The sequence below is a fragment of the Coturnix japonica genome, chromosome 7 (genome assembly GCF_054131305.1).
Source record: "Coturnix japonica strain WE chromosome 7, WE-NBRP24, whole genome shotgun sequence".
NCBI lineage: Eukaryota > Metazoa > Chordata > Aves > Galliformes > Phasianidae > Coturnix > Coturnix japonica.
In genome coordinates this window covers 202448-219997 of record NC_140669.1, presented here as the reverse complement: position 1 = coordinate 219997, position 17550 = coordinate 202448, and the positions used below count along the sequence as shown (strand labels likewise).

At 36.6% G+C, this 17550-nt stretch overlaps 1 protein-coding gene across 50 annotated transcripts in view; it reads right to left on the bottom strand.

Moving 5' to 3' along the window:
- Positions 1-1656: 1656 nt before the first annotated feature.
- Positions 1657-17550, bottom strand: part of BAZ2B (bromodomain adjacent to zinc finger domain 2B) — a 90177-nt gene continuing 74283 nt past the window's right edge. For 37 of the 50 annotated variants that reach the window (XM_085551952.1, XM_085551958.1, XM_085551959.1 and 34 more), the window contains 13 exons: positions 13498-13741; positions 12831-12893; positions 12267-12411; positions 10747-11414; positions 9965-10241; positions 9652-9807; positions 9050-9210; positions 7950-8260; positions 7431-7566; positions 6716-6862; positions 4577-4836; positions 3803-3946; positions 1657-3224 (listed from right to left, as the gene is read on the bottom strand). In XM_085551952.1, the coding sequence (XP_085408078.1) occupies positions 3071-3224; positions 3803-3946; positions 4577-4836; positions 6716-6862; positions 7431-7566; positions 7950-8260; positions 9050-9210; positions 9652-9807; positions 9965-10241; positions 10747-11414; positions 12267-12411; positions 12831-12893; positions 13498-13741 (2866 nt within the window). In that variant the 3' untranslated portion in view covers positions 1657-3070. Of the gene's footprint in view, positions 3225-3802; positions 3947-4576; positions 4837-6715; positions 6863-7430; positions 7567-7949; positions 8261-9049; positions 9211-9651; positions 9808-9964; positions 10242-10746; positions 11415-12266; positions 12412-12830; positions 12894-13497; positions 13742-14418; positions 14462-17550 lie in introns of those variants that run through there. The other 13 variants (XM_085551968.1, XM_085551974.1, XM_085551937.1 and 10 more) reach the window with 4 other exon arrangements.

Genomic DNA, 17550 nt, shown 5'->3' with positions numbered 1-17550 from the left:
GCTGTGTCCGCCCTTCCCTGCCCGCCCCGTGCCCGGCTATGGCAGCACACGGCCGCTCTCTCCCCGTGCCGGTTCCCCCGCCCGCTGCCGTTAGTCCCCGCTGCTCGGTACCGGCTGGGCTCCAACGCCGCCGGCTGCTCCAGCGGGGCCGTGCTGCACCGCCGGGAAAGCGGAAACGACGCGCTGCGCCCAGCTGTGAAGCGCTCCGAGCTACCGGCCATGGTCGGTTCGGGCAGTGCAGGCACAGGGAGTTTGTCATTAAACGTAACGCGGGTTTTGTGTGTACATAGCGGCTATTACAAATTAATAAATACAAACTTATAAAGGATTACATTGCACTGCTATAGGAAAGTCACAGAATCAAACAGCCTAACTGGGCTTGTCCAGATCTCAGCCCTTAGTCCTCAGCTGTGGTGGTAAATCTGCAGCATCCAGGGACAACATCCCGAAACAACAACATCCAACAGATCACAAGTTCAGCGCTGTATATACAATTACCGCCCTTGGCTTTCTGTGCCCACTCACAGAAGCGTAGAGGTGCTCAGATAACCGTCATTATAAACGACATAAATTATATAAAAAGACATAAGGTTTAGACCTCTTAAAATACATGTTTTGTCAGAGACAACAACGTGTAGCGTCCAGCTGCCTGTGTGCCATCTCGTGTTCTAAAGAAACACCCAGGAGCCAAAACAAGGCAAAGTGCACAGAGAACTCCCCACCGACCATCACAAACGCTATTTTACAAGTGTTAAAGTTAAGATCAGCTTACCTTTACCTTGTTCCAAAAGGAAGTAAGCACACTGGCCTTTTCCTTTAAGAAAACGGAGATGGGAACACTAGGACAGAAGGTTAGCGATTAAGAACAACTAAAGACATTTTTCCAGCAGTTAAATAAATCTCTGCTCTTTTCTACAAAGATATATGACAGTGTATTTAAGGCTCACTTTTCTAATATAATAACTTCTATGAATGTAATTTCGTTGAAATTGGAATGAAAACACTCCACTCCAAAGCAATACACTGGTAATGCACCAATGTTAAGAGGTGAAGCGTGTCCCACTATCACAGTGGTACGTTCCTTAGCTTTACCAGCTGAACAGCTCACCAGGAGACGGGCTGAAAATTGCAGCTGTGTGCATAACATCAGTGTTAATGCTGTTCCAACTTACCAGAAAACTAATATCAGATCTACTACGGGGGATAAAGTGCAGAATCTGAGAAAAACAAAACAATTATCTTACATCAAAGTCCTGCATTTGCCAATGATCTCAGCATTTTAAAACACACACAAGCCTACTGTTACATGTTCCAAATATGGACTACTCTTCATATCGATGGTACATACCAGCAAAGTTTTTCACAGAAATGTTCAGAAACATGAAGTTAAAAGCTATTAAGCAGTGAGCAGAACTAATACTAGAATGCAAGCTGCTTGCAATGCTTACGATCCATGCCCTAACCAATGTTATCCACACACATTCAAGAAGGTGGCAGACGTGCTCCTCTGCCTGCTTGGCAATTGCTTAGAGCTACCACTAAAAAGGCCAGGAGAATTAGATACGTAGTAAGAACTTAACTGCCAGACTCAAAACATATTATTGGAAATATTCCTGTACACACAAGGGCTCAAGTATTAAAATTCCTGAGAAAATCTGGTTTGCAAAACAATCTTTTATTGTATCCGTGCCACACATACTAGTGAAAAATAACACTCCTAAAAAAAAATAAATCCAAAAAAACAAAAAACCCCACAACAAACAAAAAAAAAAGAAACAACCAAAAAGAAGAAGAAAAAAGAAAAAGAATGCTACCTTTCCAACATTTCCTTTAAATAAAGCTTCAAGTACTCTTACATTAGTACAAAAAAATCATGAAGTAAAAATAACCCCCCCCCCAAACCTCCCCCTCTATCTGCCCCAACAGGCCACCACAACACACAGTAGATAAAACACAGTGGTTACAAATGTCTTTTTTTTGTTTGTTTTTGTTGTTTTTTTGTTTTTGTTGTTATTTCTGTGGCAAGGCAAATGGAGGAAAATGTCTCTATGAAAAAATACTGTGTGTGCTAGGAAATTGTCACCATTTTATTCCGGGTGGATACAAATGATTATTGAAATTGAGGCTGCGGTGGCTTGAAATCATGTAACAAAATAGAAAAATGGAAAACTAATATATCCCCTACACCCTGTTTTTAAAGGCAGGCACTACCAAGATTAAGGAGACTCCACAGTGTTGGTAGAGGATAATTACTGTACAAGCCATACAGCTATAATTACCTTAAGACTAAAATAAAATGCTACGGTCCTCCTAAGGCATAAACAATAATATCTGCAAACAATATGTACACATCATACATATTTAAAACAAGACTTAATATAAACAATAATGAACAGTATGTACATGTCTCAATTTTTCTTCACTGTCTTGAAATACAATTTAACTACACAAGTGATGCAGCAACATATATATAAATGTACTTGTAACTCTACAGTAAAGTTTATTTTTAGTGCTTTCACAGCACATCAGTGTAAACAGTTTTACTTGGCTTTGTTTTACATTTTAAAACATTCCTTGTTGTATTTTCAAGATTTAAAGCAATTTTCTAGTTCTTCCTTTTCACAGAAAACGAAGATTCTGGATGCTGTATAATCATAAATAATTCATAAAATTAAATACATTCACTAAAAAATAAACTACAAAGTAAAAAAATGAAAAATAGATATTTATTGGAAGGGAAAAAGAACCATTTTCCCGAGTAGAGCTCTGGTGGTTGAATATTCAGTGCGATTTGATATATTTTAAATTGCTATTGCACTAAAACACCCCTTTCTTTGAAATTCTTTGGGTGTGCTTCCCTGTTCTACCTAAATTAGTTTGTTAAAACATACAAACCAAGAACCAAGGGGTCATGGTTGCTGTAGGAGTGAAGCCTTTAGAACTATTATCACTTCTTTGTGATACTTCTAAGGAAGAACAGTCATGAGTTACGCAGGAGCCTTGCACTTTCACGTTCACATTGCTGGTCTCATCAGTCCTCATTTAAGGGGAAAAATGAGTTCTGGCAACTTCAGCTCAATTTGAAAATCTCTGTCCATCTTTTTTCAAAGTATTTCCTCATGTTGTGGCCAGCCCTGCCTATGTCAGAATCATCTTCATTAAAGGTTTCACAGTTGTCAAAAACAAGCCTGACATCTAGCGAGAATGCTTCAACATTAGGGTACCTGCAAAAAGAAAAAGGCGAATGATTTCTGGAACAGTTAAAATCAAAGGAGAAAAAGCACGCAACAAAGAGCTCTCCTAACGTCAGTGCATTTACAGCCAGTTACAGAATGCACAATGAATCTCAAGTGAACAAATTCAATTTATCTAATTTTAATATTTGCAGGAAAATAGCCTTAGCACAAGCAAGTTCTTTTCATTACTGTTTTTGTTACTTTCCTAGAAAAAAAAATTAAGATAGAATTTCAAGCCCGAACTGTGGTGTGATGTTTAATTTATTGTTTAAACTAGCTTCCCTTTTCCCTTCAACATTTTTCTAGTTAAAATACTTTCAAAGGAAGTACTCAGTACAGCTGCAATTACCCAGAAAAGGAACAATCAACTTTGTAAAGGGCTGCCTGGATTAATCCCATTATGTTGTCTTTTTTTTTTTTCCATTCTTTTTTTTTATTCAGAAATAGTGTTCCAGTAGCAAATGAACTGTTAAAAAGAAATGCAGTACAATTCTCAAGTCTACCAATAAGTACGTGTGGAGCACTGAAATCTCAGGGTAAGTAGAATTTACAATAAGTTTACTTACTGTCCACTGGTTAGCTTGTCTCTAATGGTGGAAAAGTCCATTGGCTTCTTAATAACTTTCTTATAACCAGGAACAAGTTTCAAGTTTACAGGAAGTAAGAAAGGCCAAGCATCTTCATGAGTTTCCAATTCTGAGAGAATCATGCTGAATAAAATAAGGATTTAAATAAGTAATTTTAAACTTTGCTTAATCAGAAGAGTTGTTTGCTGTTCCATAAATGCATCACACACTGTGAACCTATCCACCCTTCAAAAGGAAAGCTCTTAGACAATCTGTGCCCTCTGTAAGGCAGAAAACAGGTTCAATAAAGACAGAAAACTGGCTATTCAGAGTAGCACCTAGTTCTGTCCAAAGATACTTAAACAAGATGAGGTTTAAAATACTGAAGTTGCACAAATATTTCATCATAAATGATTTGCAAACTAGTAAAACAGTTACTGATACTAGCTTTCCAAAAACCACAATGACACTACAGAAGGTAATGCTCTCCTATTACCATCTCCTTGGTAATGCAACAACTACACACCAATTCCACAGCTTTCAGGGCTTTTCCTACCCTTGGAAGGGTACAGAGCAGTACATTTCACATACCACACACTGTGATTAAGCACCTTCCATTGCCAAACAAGGCAATTACTCCCTGCAAGCACTACAACCCGTGTGGAGATGCATAACAGCAAACAGGGTTCTTGTTCCCCACAATGAGGCACTACCTGCTTCTACAGCATGTACCAAAGTTTAGAATCAGTCAGTTTACAAGAAGGTAGATCATACCTGCACATAGCCAGGTCCTTGGAGTCATCTCTTTTAGGTTTCTTTATAGCAGTGAAATTTTCTTGCTTTCCCTGGCTTACAGAAACACTTTCATCCATTTTCCTTTTTTTAGGGTCTGTTTTCCCTCTTTTTAATGAGGTGCTAGTAGTCGCAGAGTCTTCATCTTCTGTATCTCCTGGTAATTTCCTGCCTCTCTTTTGTTCATTACTTTTTTTTCCTTTGATTTGAAGTTTTTTTAATTTTAGAGTTTGACCACTTGCCTGAAAATAAAAATGAAAATAAAAAGGAATAAGCAATAACCAAGAAATGACAGAGATCTGTCACTACTGATAGATAGCAGAGAAGATCAGTCACCAAAAAACACAAAAAAAACCTATGTCAGCAATTAGCCACTCAAAGGTGAGAAAGGCTGCAGAAATCCCTGTGACTAGTGGTCTCAGTTCCCAACTTGTGTCAGTGTAAAAGCACCATTTTTCAGGCTGGTATGGCTTTCTGGCTCCCAGAAAACCAGGATGGCCTAGTTTTAGGTTCAGTACATAGGTCACACTGAAAGTAATGCCTTTTATTTGATAGAGGAAACTGACAGCTACACAGCACCATTTTTCAGCATAGTCACCACCATTTGCTATACATTTTCACCAGCAATTAACAACAGCCTGCATGCTGTGCTCATAAAAATATGCACCAGCTAAGGTGACTGCTGTTGCCCTTGCTGAAATCTACCACCCACTGCCCCACTGTACTGACACCCACTACTTGGTCTCCACATTCAGCAAACATCACTGAACGCCACTATTTCTGCACGAAGGAATTCAATTCCACATCTTTGCTTCATACGCATTTCCATGTCAGACACCATTTTGTCAGACAGCCCCCCTGTGGCCATCCACTGCATGGTGATGAAGTGTATAAAATACTGACAACAAATGTCAACCTTTACTACCATAACACCAACATTTGCCTTTGATGTCACGGCACAACATCCGGAGGCATTATTGCTGGAATAACCCTTCTATTTGTCCATTCTCAATAGACTGATATAACCAAAACCGGAATTCTGTATCCATTTTCAATCAGCTGTATTATTTGCAAGATGCAGAAAAGAGCTTCTAAAAGTCAAGACAGCGAAGGGATCAACTGATGTAAATAAAATGGTAGATATGAAAGAAATAAATAGCCTAAATGCAAGAGAAATACAATAAAACCTTGGAGTACAAAACCACAACAATTGTAAAACCAGGAAATAAGGATTATTATTTAATCAAATAGAAAATTATTTATAGACAATGAGGAGAAACTAAGAAAGAACGCGTTTAAAATGCAGACAAAAGGAGTTATGTTATTGACAGCATCATAAGACTATAACATTTGAAGACATCACTCAGATCATTAGAACATAACATCAAACCACAATGCTATTGAGAAGACCCACTTATACCTATGACTAGAAATTACTTAATTCCATGAATTTTATAAATGACCTTCCTACGCATTTCAGATCTGACTGTAACTAGTGCGACAAGAAATGTGGTCAGTTTGCAATTAAATTGTCATCTGAATTGTAACACAGAAAGTGTATGCTATGTATAGAGTTAGTTCTGTTTAATACTGAACACACTAAAATGTTTTGGAAATAAATGTACTCTGTTAATGCCATTCAGTATCACACATATATATATTTTGTTCAAGGTTAGAGAAACAGCCAAGTCTATCAGTTTGTAAAGGAAAAAAGAGAGTGATGCTGACTATTGGCCATCTAGATAAAAATATAATGTCAACCAATGAGAACAAATCATTTTTGAGTATCTAAGGTCTATTAGGAAATAGGCCTACGGCCAAATAAGGAAATATTCTCTATTAACTAGAAAATGGCAGGTGGTCAACAGCCTTATTTTAGACAAGAAAAAAATCCAAGCTGAGATTAATTAGGACAGCACAGTTTTTATCTTGTCATAAAATTGTTTCTCTGTTTTACAGAATTTGGAATCACTATTCAATATATATTGAAGTTCAGGCAGAATTATACTTTAGATTTCTTATATCTTCAAATTTCCAACTTCCAGCCAAAGCTGCAACAAAAGAAACACCTCAGAAAAACATTAATCTGTCATTCTAGAAATATAACGATTGTAGCATTACCTTTGCTATGCAGGCAGGACAAAACCAGTCACCATCTGGTATGGTAGTAATCTTGGGTCTGTGGCAGTAGGTATGACAGCCTTTATCGCAACCATCACAAAGCAGCAGCAGTTCCTCATTATCTCCCTTTCGACATATTTGGCAGTACTATAACACATGAAAAATGGACTCAGTTCGATTTGTAAACTTCGAAGCAAGGGAACGATACCTAAATTACAGTTCCCTTTCAAACAATTTGCTCTGTAAATTTTTTTTTTTTTTAATTTTCATTTTACCTCAGAGTTCAGTAATAATATGGAATTTATAAAGTACATGAAGAGATATCTAAAGGCATATAGGAACAAAAATGTGCTGAATTACCATAAAACTTATACCACAGATAAGATATACTCTACTAAATACAGTATCAGATGAAGTCATAAATTATTATTTACCAAAATATTAATTATAAGGAGTAATTACTATCTTACATAGAGCCAACTATTACAAGGGCTTTTCATCTTAAAATTTTTGTGATACTGAATTTTTTCAAGAAGGGAACAATCATTTCCAGTATATTTATACTCATCTGTGCACGATGTACAGTTAATATTAAGTTTCATAGGCAGTAATAAAACACATGTTCTCTTGTAATACCTGAAGCCTAAAGTGTGAAAACAGGATATAGCAAAACTATTTCAGTTACACTATTTTTTCTTAATAAAAAAACACTTACAACTTTCATAATAGATTTCTCCCATGCTATTGATTTCTGTAATTGCTGAATGCACAGAGCCACCTGTGCAGCACTTCGTGCTTCTGACAATGCCTTTCTCCATACCCTTAGCCCTGGAGCAATATCCTCTTCAGTTCTGTATTGAAATACAGAGAAATTAGGTAGGTCACATCCACATTTGCTGATATTTGAACGTGGAACAAGCATTATCACACTGAAAGCCAAGCAACGACAAAACATACACAGCCAATAAGTATAAGGTATAAGCAACTAAATTTGATGTAGTGCACAGACTGTGGCTACAAGCCTCAAAGCTCAGTCACATCCAGTTAAATGTAAGATAACTTTGCATCATCAACAAACATAACAAAAAATATCTTTATGAAGCACCATGCAGAATAACATGATCCATATGGATCACAAGACATACAAGAAAGTACATAGATAACAAGCAATAGAAAATAGGCTCCAATTAGCAAAGAAGCACAATAATTTTTCAAGTTAATCTCAAAAACCTACCCGTCACCATCACCACTAATGGATGGTGCAGGAGCAGGGACAGTAACTGTGCCCACATTATCCAGTTTGATCTGAATGGTGGTACTTAAGGGGCTCTTCAGATACCTTCGCTCTATGTTCCGCTCCAAGTCAGCAAGTCTGGTTACAGCTATATCTAGAGGGTTGTCACTCTTCCGCTCTAGAGAGCTGGTACTGCCTTCTCCGCCTCCAGCACTATCTCCATCGTGCTTCTTGTGCAATCTAATAATTGACTTATGTTCATGATATACCAAGTCTTCTCTTTCTGATGCAGGTTCAGGACACAGCCAGCCCTATGTTAATAGAAAGGTTTGTGCATTTATTGGTTGCTATTTAACTTAGTGTTTGAATAGAGGAACTGTTCTACAGAATCAGAATAAATAATTGAAGTGCTGTTTCCAGTACATCTTGGTAACTTGTAATCCATCTGTAGAGACCTTTTCCAAAATCTCCAGAGAACTAAAACAATCAATCAAAAATACATGAGCATTACCAGACTTTCTGAAGTGAGTTTTCTGCAACATTCTGCATTCTTATCTTACTTTGAAATACCCTATCAGTGAAAACATCAGAATAGGTCTGTGTCATTGCCCCAGCAGACAGTATTCATTTGGTCACAAAGAAATGGCACCTGCTAGTAGGACACACTACACCTGGAATACTACATCCATACTTGAACCAAACATACTTAGTTTGGTATCACTACTCACCATGGAAAAGTTACTCCCACAACCCAAATGAGGCAGAGAAGTGGCAAACCCCACAAAAATTAAGTCATCTACATGAAACGAAATCTGGGCATTCATGAAATGTAAACAAAATGTGTGTGACTCTGCACACTGTCAAAGAACCCTTCAGGAGCTGTCATTCTGATCATCTTTAGCTGAAGATACAACTGCAATGAAATATCTGGAACAGATATCCATGATAGAGCTGCAGTGGATTTGTTTTACTTGCTGACAATTACGGACAAATGAGAAGGCACTTACCAACAGCAAAAGGACTGCTACTATCTACTTTAAATTCTTCCCACTTCATCAACACTATTTTAAAAGAGAAATTTTACTAAATGTTAGTTTTACCTTAACTTGCAAACTAGCTGAAGCAACTCTCCTCTCTAGATCTTCCACCTGCTGAAGAATAGCAAGGTCCACCTCCATTTCTTGCTCTTCCACTGACCAGTTTTCCACAACATCTTGAGTTACCTGGTTATCTTCGTTTTCATTGATATCAATAATTGCAACTGCATTTGAGAATCATATTTTGTTAAATTATTACAACTTCTCTAAGAAAATTCAAGCTGTTTTACCTGTCAGTCCAATTAAATGCTGAAGAATTGTTACAGAAGTGTACAGCTCTTAAGATATCCAACATGACCACCAAATTCTGTAGGATTTCAAGCTTGCAATTATAAAGGCAAGGGGAAGGGAAATCTGAGCTATATTGTTACAGAGACAGAAAATGCTTGAAAAGTTATCAACACTAAAACCAATAAAGAATTTATATTAAAGAAAGTTTTTCCTACACTAACTTACCAGAATAAGGCTGGTAAAAAGGCAAGTATGAGACTTTTTACTGTGTTTATCTTGCTACTATGACCATCTCTGTATCCAAGCACATACTGGAAAGATCTCCACACTATTATGCTCCAATATCATGTGTAACATAAATACCAATTACCTACCATCCTTATTTTTGATGCAGGCCAGAGTGATATAGTCCATGTGTTTCTGTATTTGTTTTTGTAATGCCTTTTCTCTTATTCCCCTGAGATTCAGCACTTTATGCAAAGATTTTAGGTCCTCAGGATCAGTAATCCTCCACCACCCATACTGCATTTCTAAAGCAAGACAAACATATAAATACTTATCAGGTGTTTTTCACATTATTACAGTCAGATTAGAGAAATTCACTAGGGGAATGAGAAAAAGTAAACTGTAACAGCACAGCAGCACTAGAAATTATCCAGACAGTCCCACCTGACTGCCCATCCTTACCTTCTGGTATAGGTTTTGGGTTTGAGTGATCTGCTGGCTTGGCCACTTCCACTGCTGTACAGGTGGCAGAAGCTATTTTCTCAGTCTGCAGTGCTGGTGATTCACTTTTACTTGTAGGAACACTAGATGTCAAGAATGAGTTACCATTCCCTTCTGATAATCCCAACCCTGATCCAATAGTAGGTAAAGGAGATGAAAATTGAACATTTGAAGTAAGAACTCCTGTAGGCCATCCACAAAACTGAAGTCCCATGACAGGTAGTCCAGGCTTCATCTGCTACAGGGAAAACATTTTTAACACTATCAAAACTGGTACTGTTCCGTGTTACCAAAAAACTAGACTTATCATTCAAATGCTAATTTTCAAGCAGCAATCAAAACATAAAGGATATCTTTACTTGCTCAGTACTTCAAGTTGTTCAGGAAAAAGTCATATAACAACAATGCAGTAATTCCTATTAGAACCTGTGATTGCTTAAGGAACAGTCAAATGTCTGAAATTTGTCTTCCATTTAATACAATAGCCAAACCCCTAAAAGCAAAATCTGATTACTAAAATAAATATACAAAACATCAAACATTGGTTAATCTAATTTTTTTTTTTAAATAAAAAATTCTAATATTATCTCTTACGTGGAACTACTATTAATGTTTAGAAATAGGAAGTAATAAAATAAATGAAAACATAATGATATGATACCATGCCTGTGAAACAATTTGGCTCAAAATAAATTCTGCCAAACAAGCACAGCAAATTAATGCTATTTAAAACAATTATTTACCTGCAGTGGTGGCAATGCAAAAGGACTTAATCCCATTGGACTCTGTGCAGAGGTTGAACCCAGAAGAGGTGATGGAACAGGTGAAGGTGATTTTGATGGTGGATGTGACTGAGGAGTAAGTGAAGTTGCAGTAGCTGGTGCATCTGCATGGGTAACTGACATGTCATCACAGGGTACTCTCGGCAAAAGGCTGAACCACTGCCTGTTCTTCTCAGTAAGAGTCTTTAACAACTGATCACTTGGAATTACTGGAGAACTATAAAACTTTCCTGTCCCGCTTGCAATAGGACTGAAAAGATTATTAGAATCAGACTTCTCACTGTTGCTTTGTGATACGCTGGGTTGAAGACTGCACAGAGAGTTTTGGGAGGTATTTTGATAAGATGGAGTGCATCCATTTGCTGCACCACCATTAGGTTTTTGGGGCATGACATCAGACTCATGTGGCATTTTCGCAACCTCTAACAGTTTGCTTAGTTTTGAAAATGACCCAGGCTTTTGCAAAAACAAATTAGTGTTGTCCTTTTCTTTCAGATCTTCCTTTTGCTCACAGTGAGTTGTATTTAAACAGCTTATTTTTTCTTCTGAGATCTCAAGAACCTCTTCTTTAACATGTACGCTTTCCACTTTTTTTAACTTCTCTTTTTCTTTTGCAATTTCTTCTAGACCTGAAGAAACACAAAAACCGTAGATGAAACAAAACAGACCAACTAATTTAGATCACTTTTATCATCTCAGCAACAACTAATTCTTTTTTGCCTCCTTCCATGTTAAATTTATTTCATATAAACAAAATTACTTCCCACTTTCCACAACAATGCAAATGTAAAAGCACATGCAGATTCTCTAACACCGGGAGAAAAAATAATATCAGTGTAGTCAAACAAAGCCCAACAACGGAGCCTTTAAGCTTATTATTGCAAAGGGCCATTTTATTAAACTGACAGCCAGCTACTACAACAAGTACCATTGTTCTTATTATGAAATCAATTATTTTCAAAATATTTAAGGACAACATTAAATATTTTATCCCTTTAGATAAAAAATCATTGCCAACTAAGACTGAGAAGTTTAATTGCCAACATTCTTGGCAGTTTCAAACTGTTTGAAGAACTACCCAGTATGACAGACTGCCTACACAGCAGAGCAGGCAGATGTGATCAGACAGAGCAGTCAGAAGTTGGTAACAAATGCCAGTTTCTGGAAATATTCAAGGTGGAGAAGACATATTTTTAATGCACAGGAAAACCATTTTTCTGTTTTCTGTCATCTTCTCATCTGCTTAACTATCTCCTTTCTACCCTTTATTAATGTTTCAGCCTAAGACTAGGAACCCTTTTTTGTAAGGATAAAAAAAGACAGAATAAGGGCAAGGGGGTTAGAGAACTAAATGTCTTCCAACAAGAAAAATGGTATCAGAAAGCATCATATGAATGGAAGACTTGCTGGGTTACCTGCTTAGCCTCAGGTTGAAGATGAAGCCTAAGAGACCTCACTACTACTTATTCTATGCTGCTCACCTTCGCCACTTTCCATGCCTTCTACAAAAATGCCACCACACTGGGGCAGAATCCAGTACCGGCGCCTGTAACGATCTTGGCCAAACATCATTGAACGCAAACAATGTGAGGCTTCAAATAACTTCTTCCTGTACTGGCTTTGTTGCTGTTTTTAAAAAAGGGAAGGTGTTATAATTTCATAGGTGAAAAACAAACAAATTTTAAGAAGTCTTTTAAAAAAAATCATCTGTTTGCCAGTGACCAGAATTTCAAGACTTAATTGAGGCACTTAACAACAGACAGAAGTATATAAATTAAATCTGAACAACAACTTGAGATATGGAAAGATATAATCAACATCTTTCTGATCACTGACTGTGTGAAATCTGCTAATGCAACAAATACTTATGGACTAAAATTCAGGTGTCATAGATAGCTTCAGCATCCATACTTTCATTAAACGAAAGTTGATCCTGATTAAAATTTATAATAAAGGAGGGCACTGAAGGCAATGGCTTGTGATTTCAACTCTTGAAATTCCACCACAATAGTCAAATACAAATCACAACCGAGATGATCTCTCACCTTGGTCAGTTTTTCAATCTGCTTCTCTAGTTCTTCAACACTTGCTGTCTGGTCTCCATCATCCTATAATTACCAAACACACTGTCTTACCAAAACCATCTCAGGATAAAACTATACTATGTCTTATTAACTTTGTAGTAGAAAAGTAGAAACAGAAAATGTGACTTAAAATGTGAAAGGTAAATCCTGAGGATAATATACTTCCATATATTTCACATACTTTTTCTAGAGGAGTTATAGGACTTCCAAAGTATCAGACTGTAAGACTGAATTTCAGGGTAAAAGACGAGTAAAAAATGTGGGATTGGATTCCTAGATGTTACCAATTTAAACTCTGAAGTATTATTTTGTAAGAATACCATACTACACCACTACAGTATTTTCTTAAAACTCATACAAGGTAACTACAACAAAACCAGAGGAGCAGCAAAAAGAGCTGTTCCTATTCTAGAAGGAACATAAAGAAAAGAAAAATACACTCTTGAAAACAAATTATTTATAAAAAAAAAAAAGAAATGAAATGAAATGGATGTAAGATACTTTTCCTTCACTCTTATTGTAAGATTTTGGGGAAGTGGTGCAGAGAACCCTAATGCTGCAGGGAAGCAGAAGGGGAGCAAGTGTCAATTTACCAGTTAGTTCCATTTCAATATTTAAAATCTCCCACCTCATCCTCACAAACTTCTGCTTTCTTTCCTTTTTTATCTTCTTTGTCCTCTTCATCCTCATCATCCTCATCTGCCTGGTCATCGCTGTCATCGTCGTCATCTTCATCATAATCACTATCCCCACCCTTTCGTCTCCGTTTGCGGCCTGATGTTGGCGTTTCCAAAGAATGCGGCTCCTCTCCTACTTCACCACCTCCTGTAGCATCTCTTTTGCCAGTTTTTTTTGCATGAATGATTCTAAGACTTTAAAAACATAACAAGGAGTGAAATTATACAGTTTATTTGTAGCATAAACACATACCTTTGTTCCTGTGTGATTAAAAGTGAATCATTTTATATCAAATTAGCTGTTCTGTTCTGTGATGCTCTGCATTTTATTACCTGTTTATTCCCATTAAACAATAAGAAAAAAATCAGGTTACAGAAAGCTCATAAACCTCTTATCCAATCCTACCCAGAATTTCTGTTTCTTACAGGTGAATTTTGTCACATAACCGTTTAAAAGAAATGGAATACAAGAGTGATACTGAAAAGTCAGAAAGGACAATTAGAAGAAAGAACTATTTATCTCTGTTTTATGCAATTAAGAGTATCTTTATAAAACAGCTGCCAAAGAAAAAATAGGGGGGGAAATCCTAAACTAAACTTATGAAATTCTCTGTATTTGCATGGCAACAGGAAAGTTGGTTTTAAAGTGATTTTTTTTTCATTTCAGTGTTTTGTGGGGGTTTTTTTTGTTTTTTGGATTTTTTTTTAAGTATTATTTAGTTATTATGTATTACTTTAGCACAGGCCATTGGATGATTTTTCCATTCTACAAAATATTTTCTTCTTTAAGAAGTCATGGTTACCTAAACTATTAGGAGACTCAATCAAATCCTTATTTTTCCTTTTATGAAAGAAAAAGGAAACTTACATACCAGTAATTATAGCAGTTGTAGACCTTCTTCTTCTATAAAAACCCTATAAGACAAGATCCCACACAGCAAAAATTACAGTTCCACCTATCAGGAAGCTAGCAGGCAAACATGCTGAATCGCAGGAGGTATAGATAGCCAGGTCTAATCACTTATAACGCAGACCAAAAAATGCAACTGACTCAGAAGAGATTCATAAATGTGTAGGGAAGACAAAGATTTTGTAAGAGATGGCTGGAAGAAGGGTAGGATGGGAAAAGTAGAACGGTAACGACAAACACAATTACCAGCACGTAATTCTCCCTTGTCATACTTCTCTCTCTTCCCATCCTACAACACAATATTCCATACAGCAAGTGGCTACAAACATGATGAGTGTTGTAAAAGTACTGGCTTCTTGACAGATGCACTCTCATGAAAGCATCAGCTTTTTAAAACGCTGATCAAACCATGCCAGCACCAAACAGCACAGAACTTAATGAAGCTGTCACTGCTCAAGTGGTAGTAGACCTCTTACAGCTACTTTAGTAATTTATAATATTCTGGATAAAAAATTTCTCGGGCCTTCCAAGGAATTTGGAAGCAAGTTCTGTTTTCAGCTCTGGCACAAAGAGCCTTAGCTAACCAAGTCCTACTGAGATGTCTGCCGAGTTACTTTTTTAGAAGATTTATTTTCTTCTACTGTAACTTTACACTGTCAAGTCCTTTTCAGCTGGACTGGAAACTTATGCCTATGTACGGTAGTCATCGATAAAACCAAGCCACTAGTCAGCGACTGGACTGAATGCTGTGCGATGGAATAATTTTAGAGACAAATCAGATTGAGACAATCTGCAAGACAATTCACTAAAGAAGCTAGCAGATGAAGTTCAGTGATCAGGAAAGATGCTCATTCATACACCTAAAATAAATAATAACAAAAGAAAAAAGCTACTTTCACTGGAACTGAAAGGAGAGATACAACATTGGAAAGCACCATAGGAAGTTTGCATGATACTACAAGTAGGAATGGAAATAAATCAGAGATGCCCTCTTTTTCTAACACAGGCGTCAGAAAGCAGCTCTTTTTATACAAAGTTGTGTAGAGGTAGAAATCAATGAGAACATAACTTATAAAAAATGTTCAGATTTGTAAATGTGGCGTAATTTATTGCTACTAATAGGTGTGCACAAACAGAAGAAAACCTTCCCTCAAAAAAACTTCCATTCATCTTTCTTTCACATAAAGACCAAAAAGACTTCCTTCATCATACAGGATGCTGTGAAGTCCACTACACAAAGCAGAAGGCAATGCTCAGATACATGACTTAAGACTGCTTTTCCTAACCTACAATGTTCATCAGATTGTGGAAGAAAAATTCACATTATGATTTATTTTTTTAAGCATTCATCATCTATTCTGTCCCTAAATCAAATATTAGGAAATAGCAAGGAAAAGAAATCCTAAGTATCACATTCTCTTAACATTATTCTTCTTAGCTCTCAAGTAATGAAAGTTTCCCAAATCAGAATTACCTCCAATTCAAACCTCAGGATGTAATTCCTGCCTTTAGGTAACACTGCTTTTGATTTACCGTCACTTTACATTGACCAAGTGACACAAGAGATGTCAAGAAGGCGGCATGTTACGATTATCTAGTAACAAAATCAACTGAATCATCTCAGGTGAGACAGTCTCCTGACAATATCTGTGATATAGAAAACACACAGAAAGATGATTTGATCTGATGAGACAGATGTGTTTTACAAAAATGGTGACTGGTATCAAGATTCCCCCTAAATGCAATAGAGAAGGCTCGAGATGCAACCTCCCAGCACACAGAAGAGGCCAACACAGATCAGAGTTCAGTTTCTGACTATAAATATTATTATACTTATCAATGAATTCAGTTCACATCCTTAAGGAAAACAAAAATCAATCAAACAAAACCAAAACAAACAAACAAACAACAACAACAAAAAAAAACAACACAAGAAAGAAAGGGAGAAAGAAAAAAAAGAAGAAGCCCCCCTAGAGGCTTTTGACTCTTTTTTTTTCAGTCTTGGATTCTAATGCTTTTTTATAAATTTTATCAACAGATTTTTTATTTTTTTTAATGTATGTGTGTATACATGCATATAAACACATATATGGAGATTGTGTATGTGTGTGTCCGCATACATACACATATATATATATTTTTTTTCTTTTCCTTCAACTGGATATGAAGAATATCGGCAGAGCTCATCTCACCAATAGTTGGAGCATAATCATAAAAACCAATCAGTTTGTGACAAAAAAAAAAAATCTTCTGACACTTGCAGAACCTCTTCTCATCCCACTTGGATATACTTTAAAACAATCTGGACATCATGGTATGATAATTTACACAGCATATACAGATATAACCTGGTAAACCAGGCTTAGTTGAAATGCATTCATTTCTCAGTATCCTTTATTCTACTATTACATCCTTTCTACATATGATGAGTTTGTGTTTTGAGAGTCATGCAGAGATTTGTGCGTATATAGGAAGAGAACATCAATGATCAATGGACATTGATCATATGACAAGTAGTCAATAGACCAGATATTCCTAAAACTATTTGGAACCAGAATGTTTAAAAACTAGACTGAGCACTGAAATGCTTGAGGAAGATATCATACAAAAACCTGGAAGAAGAAAAAAGATCAAACAGAAGACTTAAATGGACAGGCTTCTTTTCAGAGAAGCCCCAGAACAGCTGCAGGAGCTTATAAAAATCATCATCTGACATACAAAGAGAGCACTGTTTTAAAATGATCAATGAAGGCTTTTCCTAAAAGCTTCTGAGAGTTCATCAGAAACAAAAAAAAGTGAAAAATTCAAAGATTTTGAATCAAGAATGAGATAGATAAGTCTAGTGACTTCAAAGAAGCAAAGAATGTCTCAGAACACTCCCACAATACTTACACTTTACAGTAGGATCAGCACTACTGTTACCTCACATCCACACAGGAAGGGGAAAAGCAAGAAATAGAGAAATGATTGTAGAAATGCAGAGGAGCATGAGACTTTAGGGTCTTATTCCCCCCTACTTGAAGTCAAAGAAAATAAAGATCATGAGAAAAAGGAGGATTCTAATCTACAAGTACTTACAGTTCGATGGAGGGAG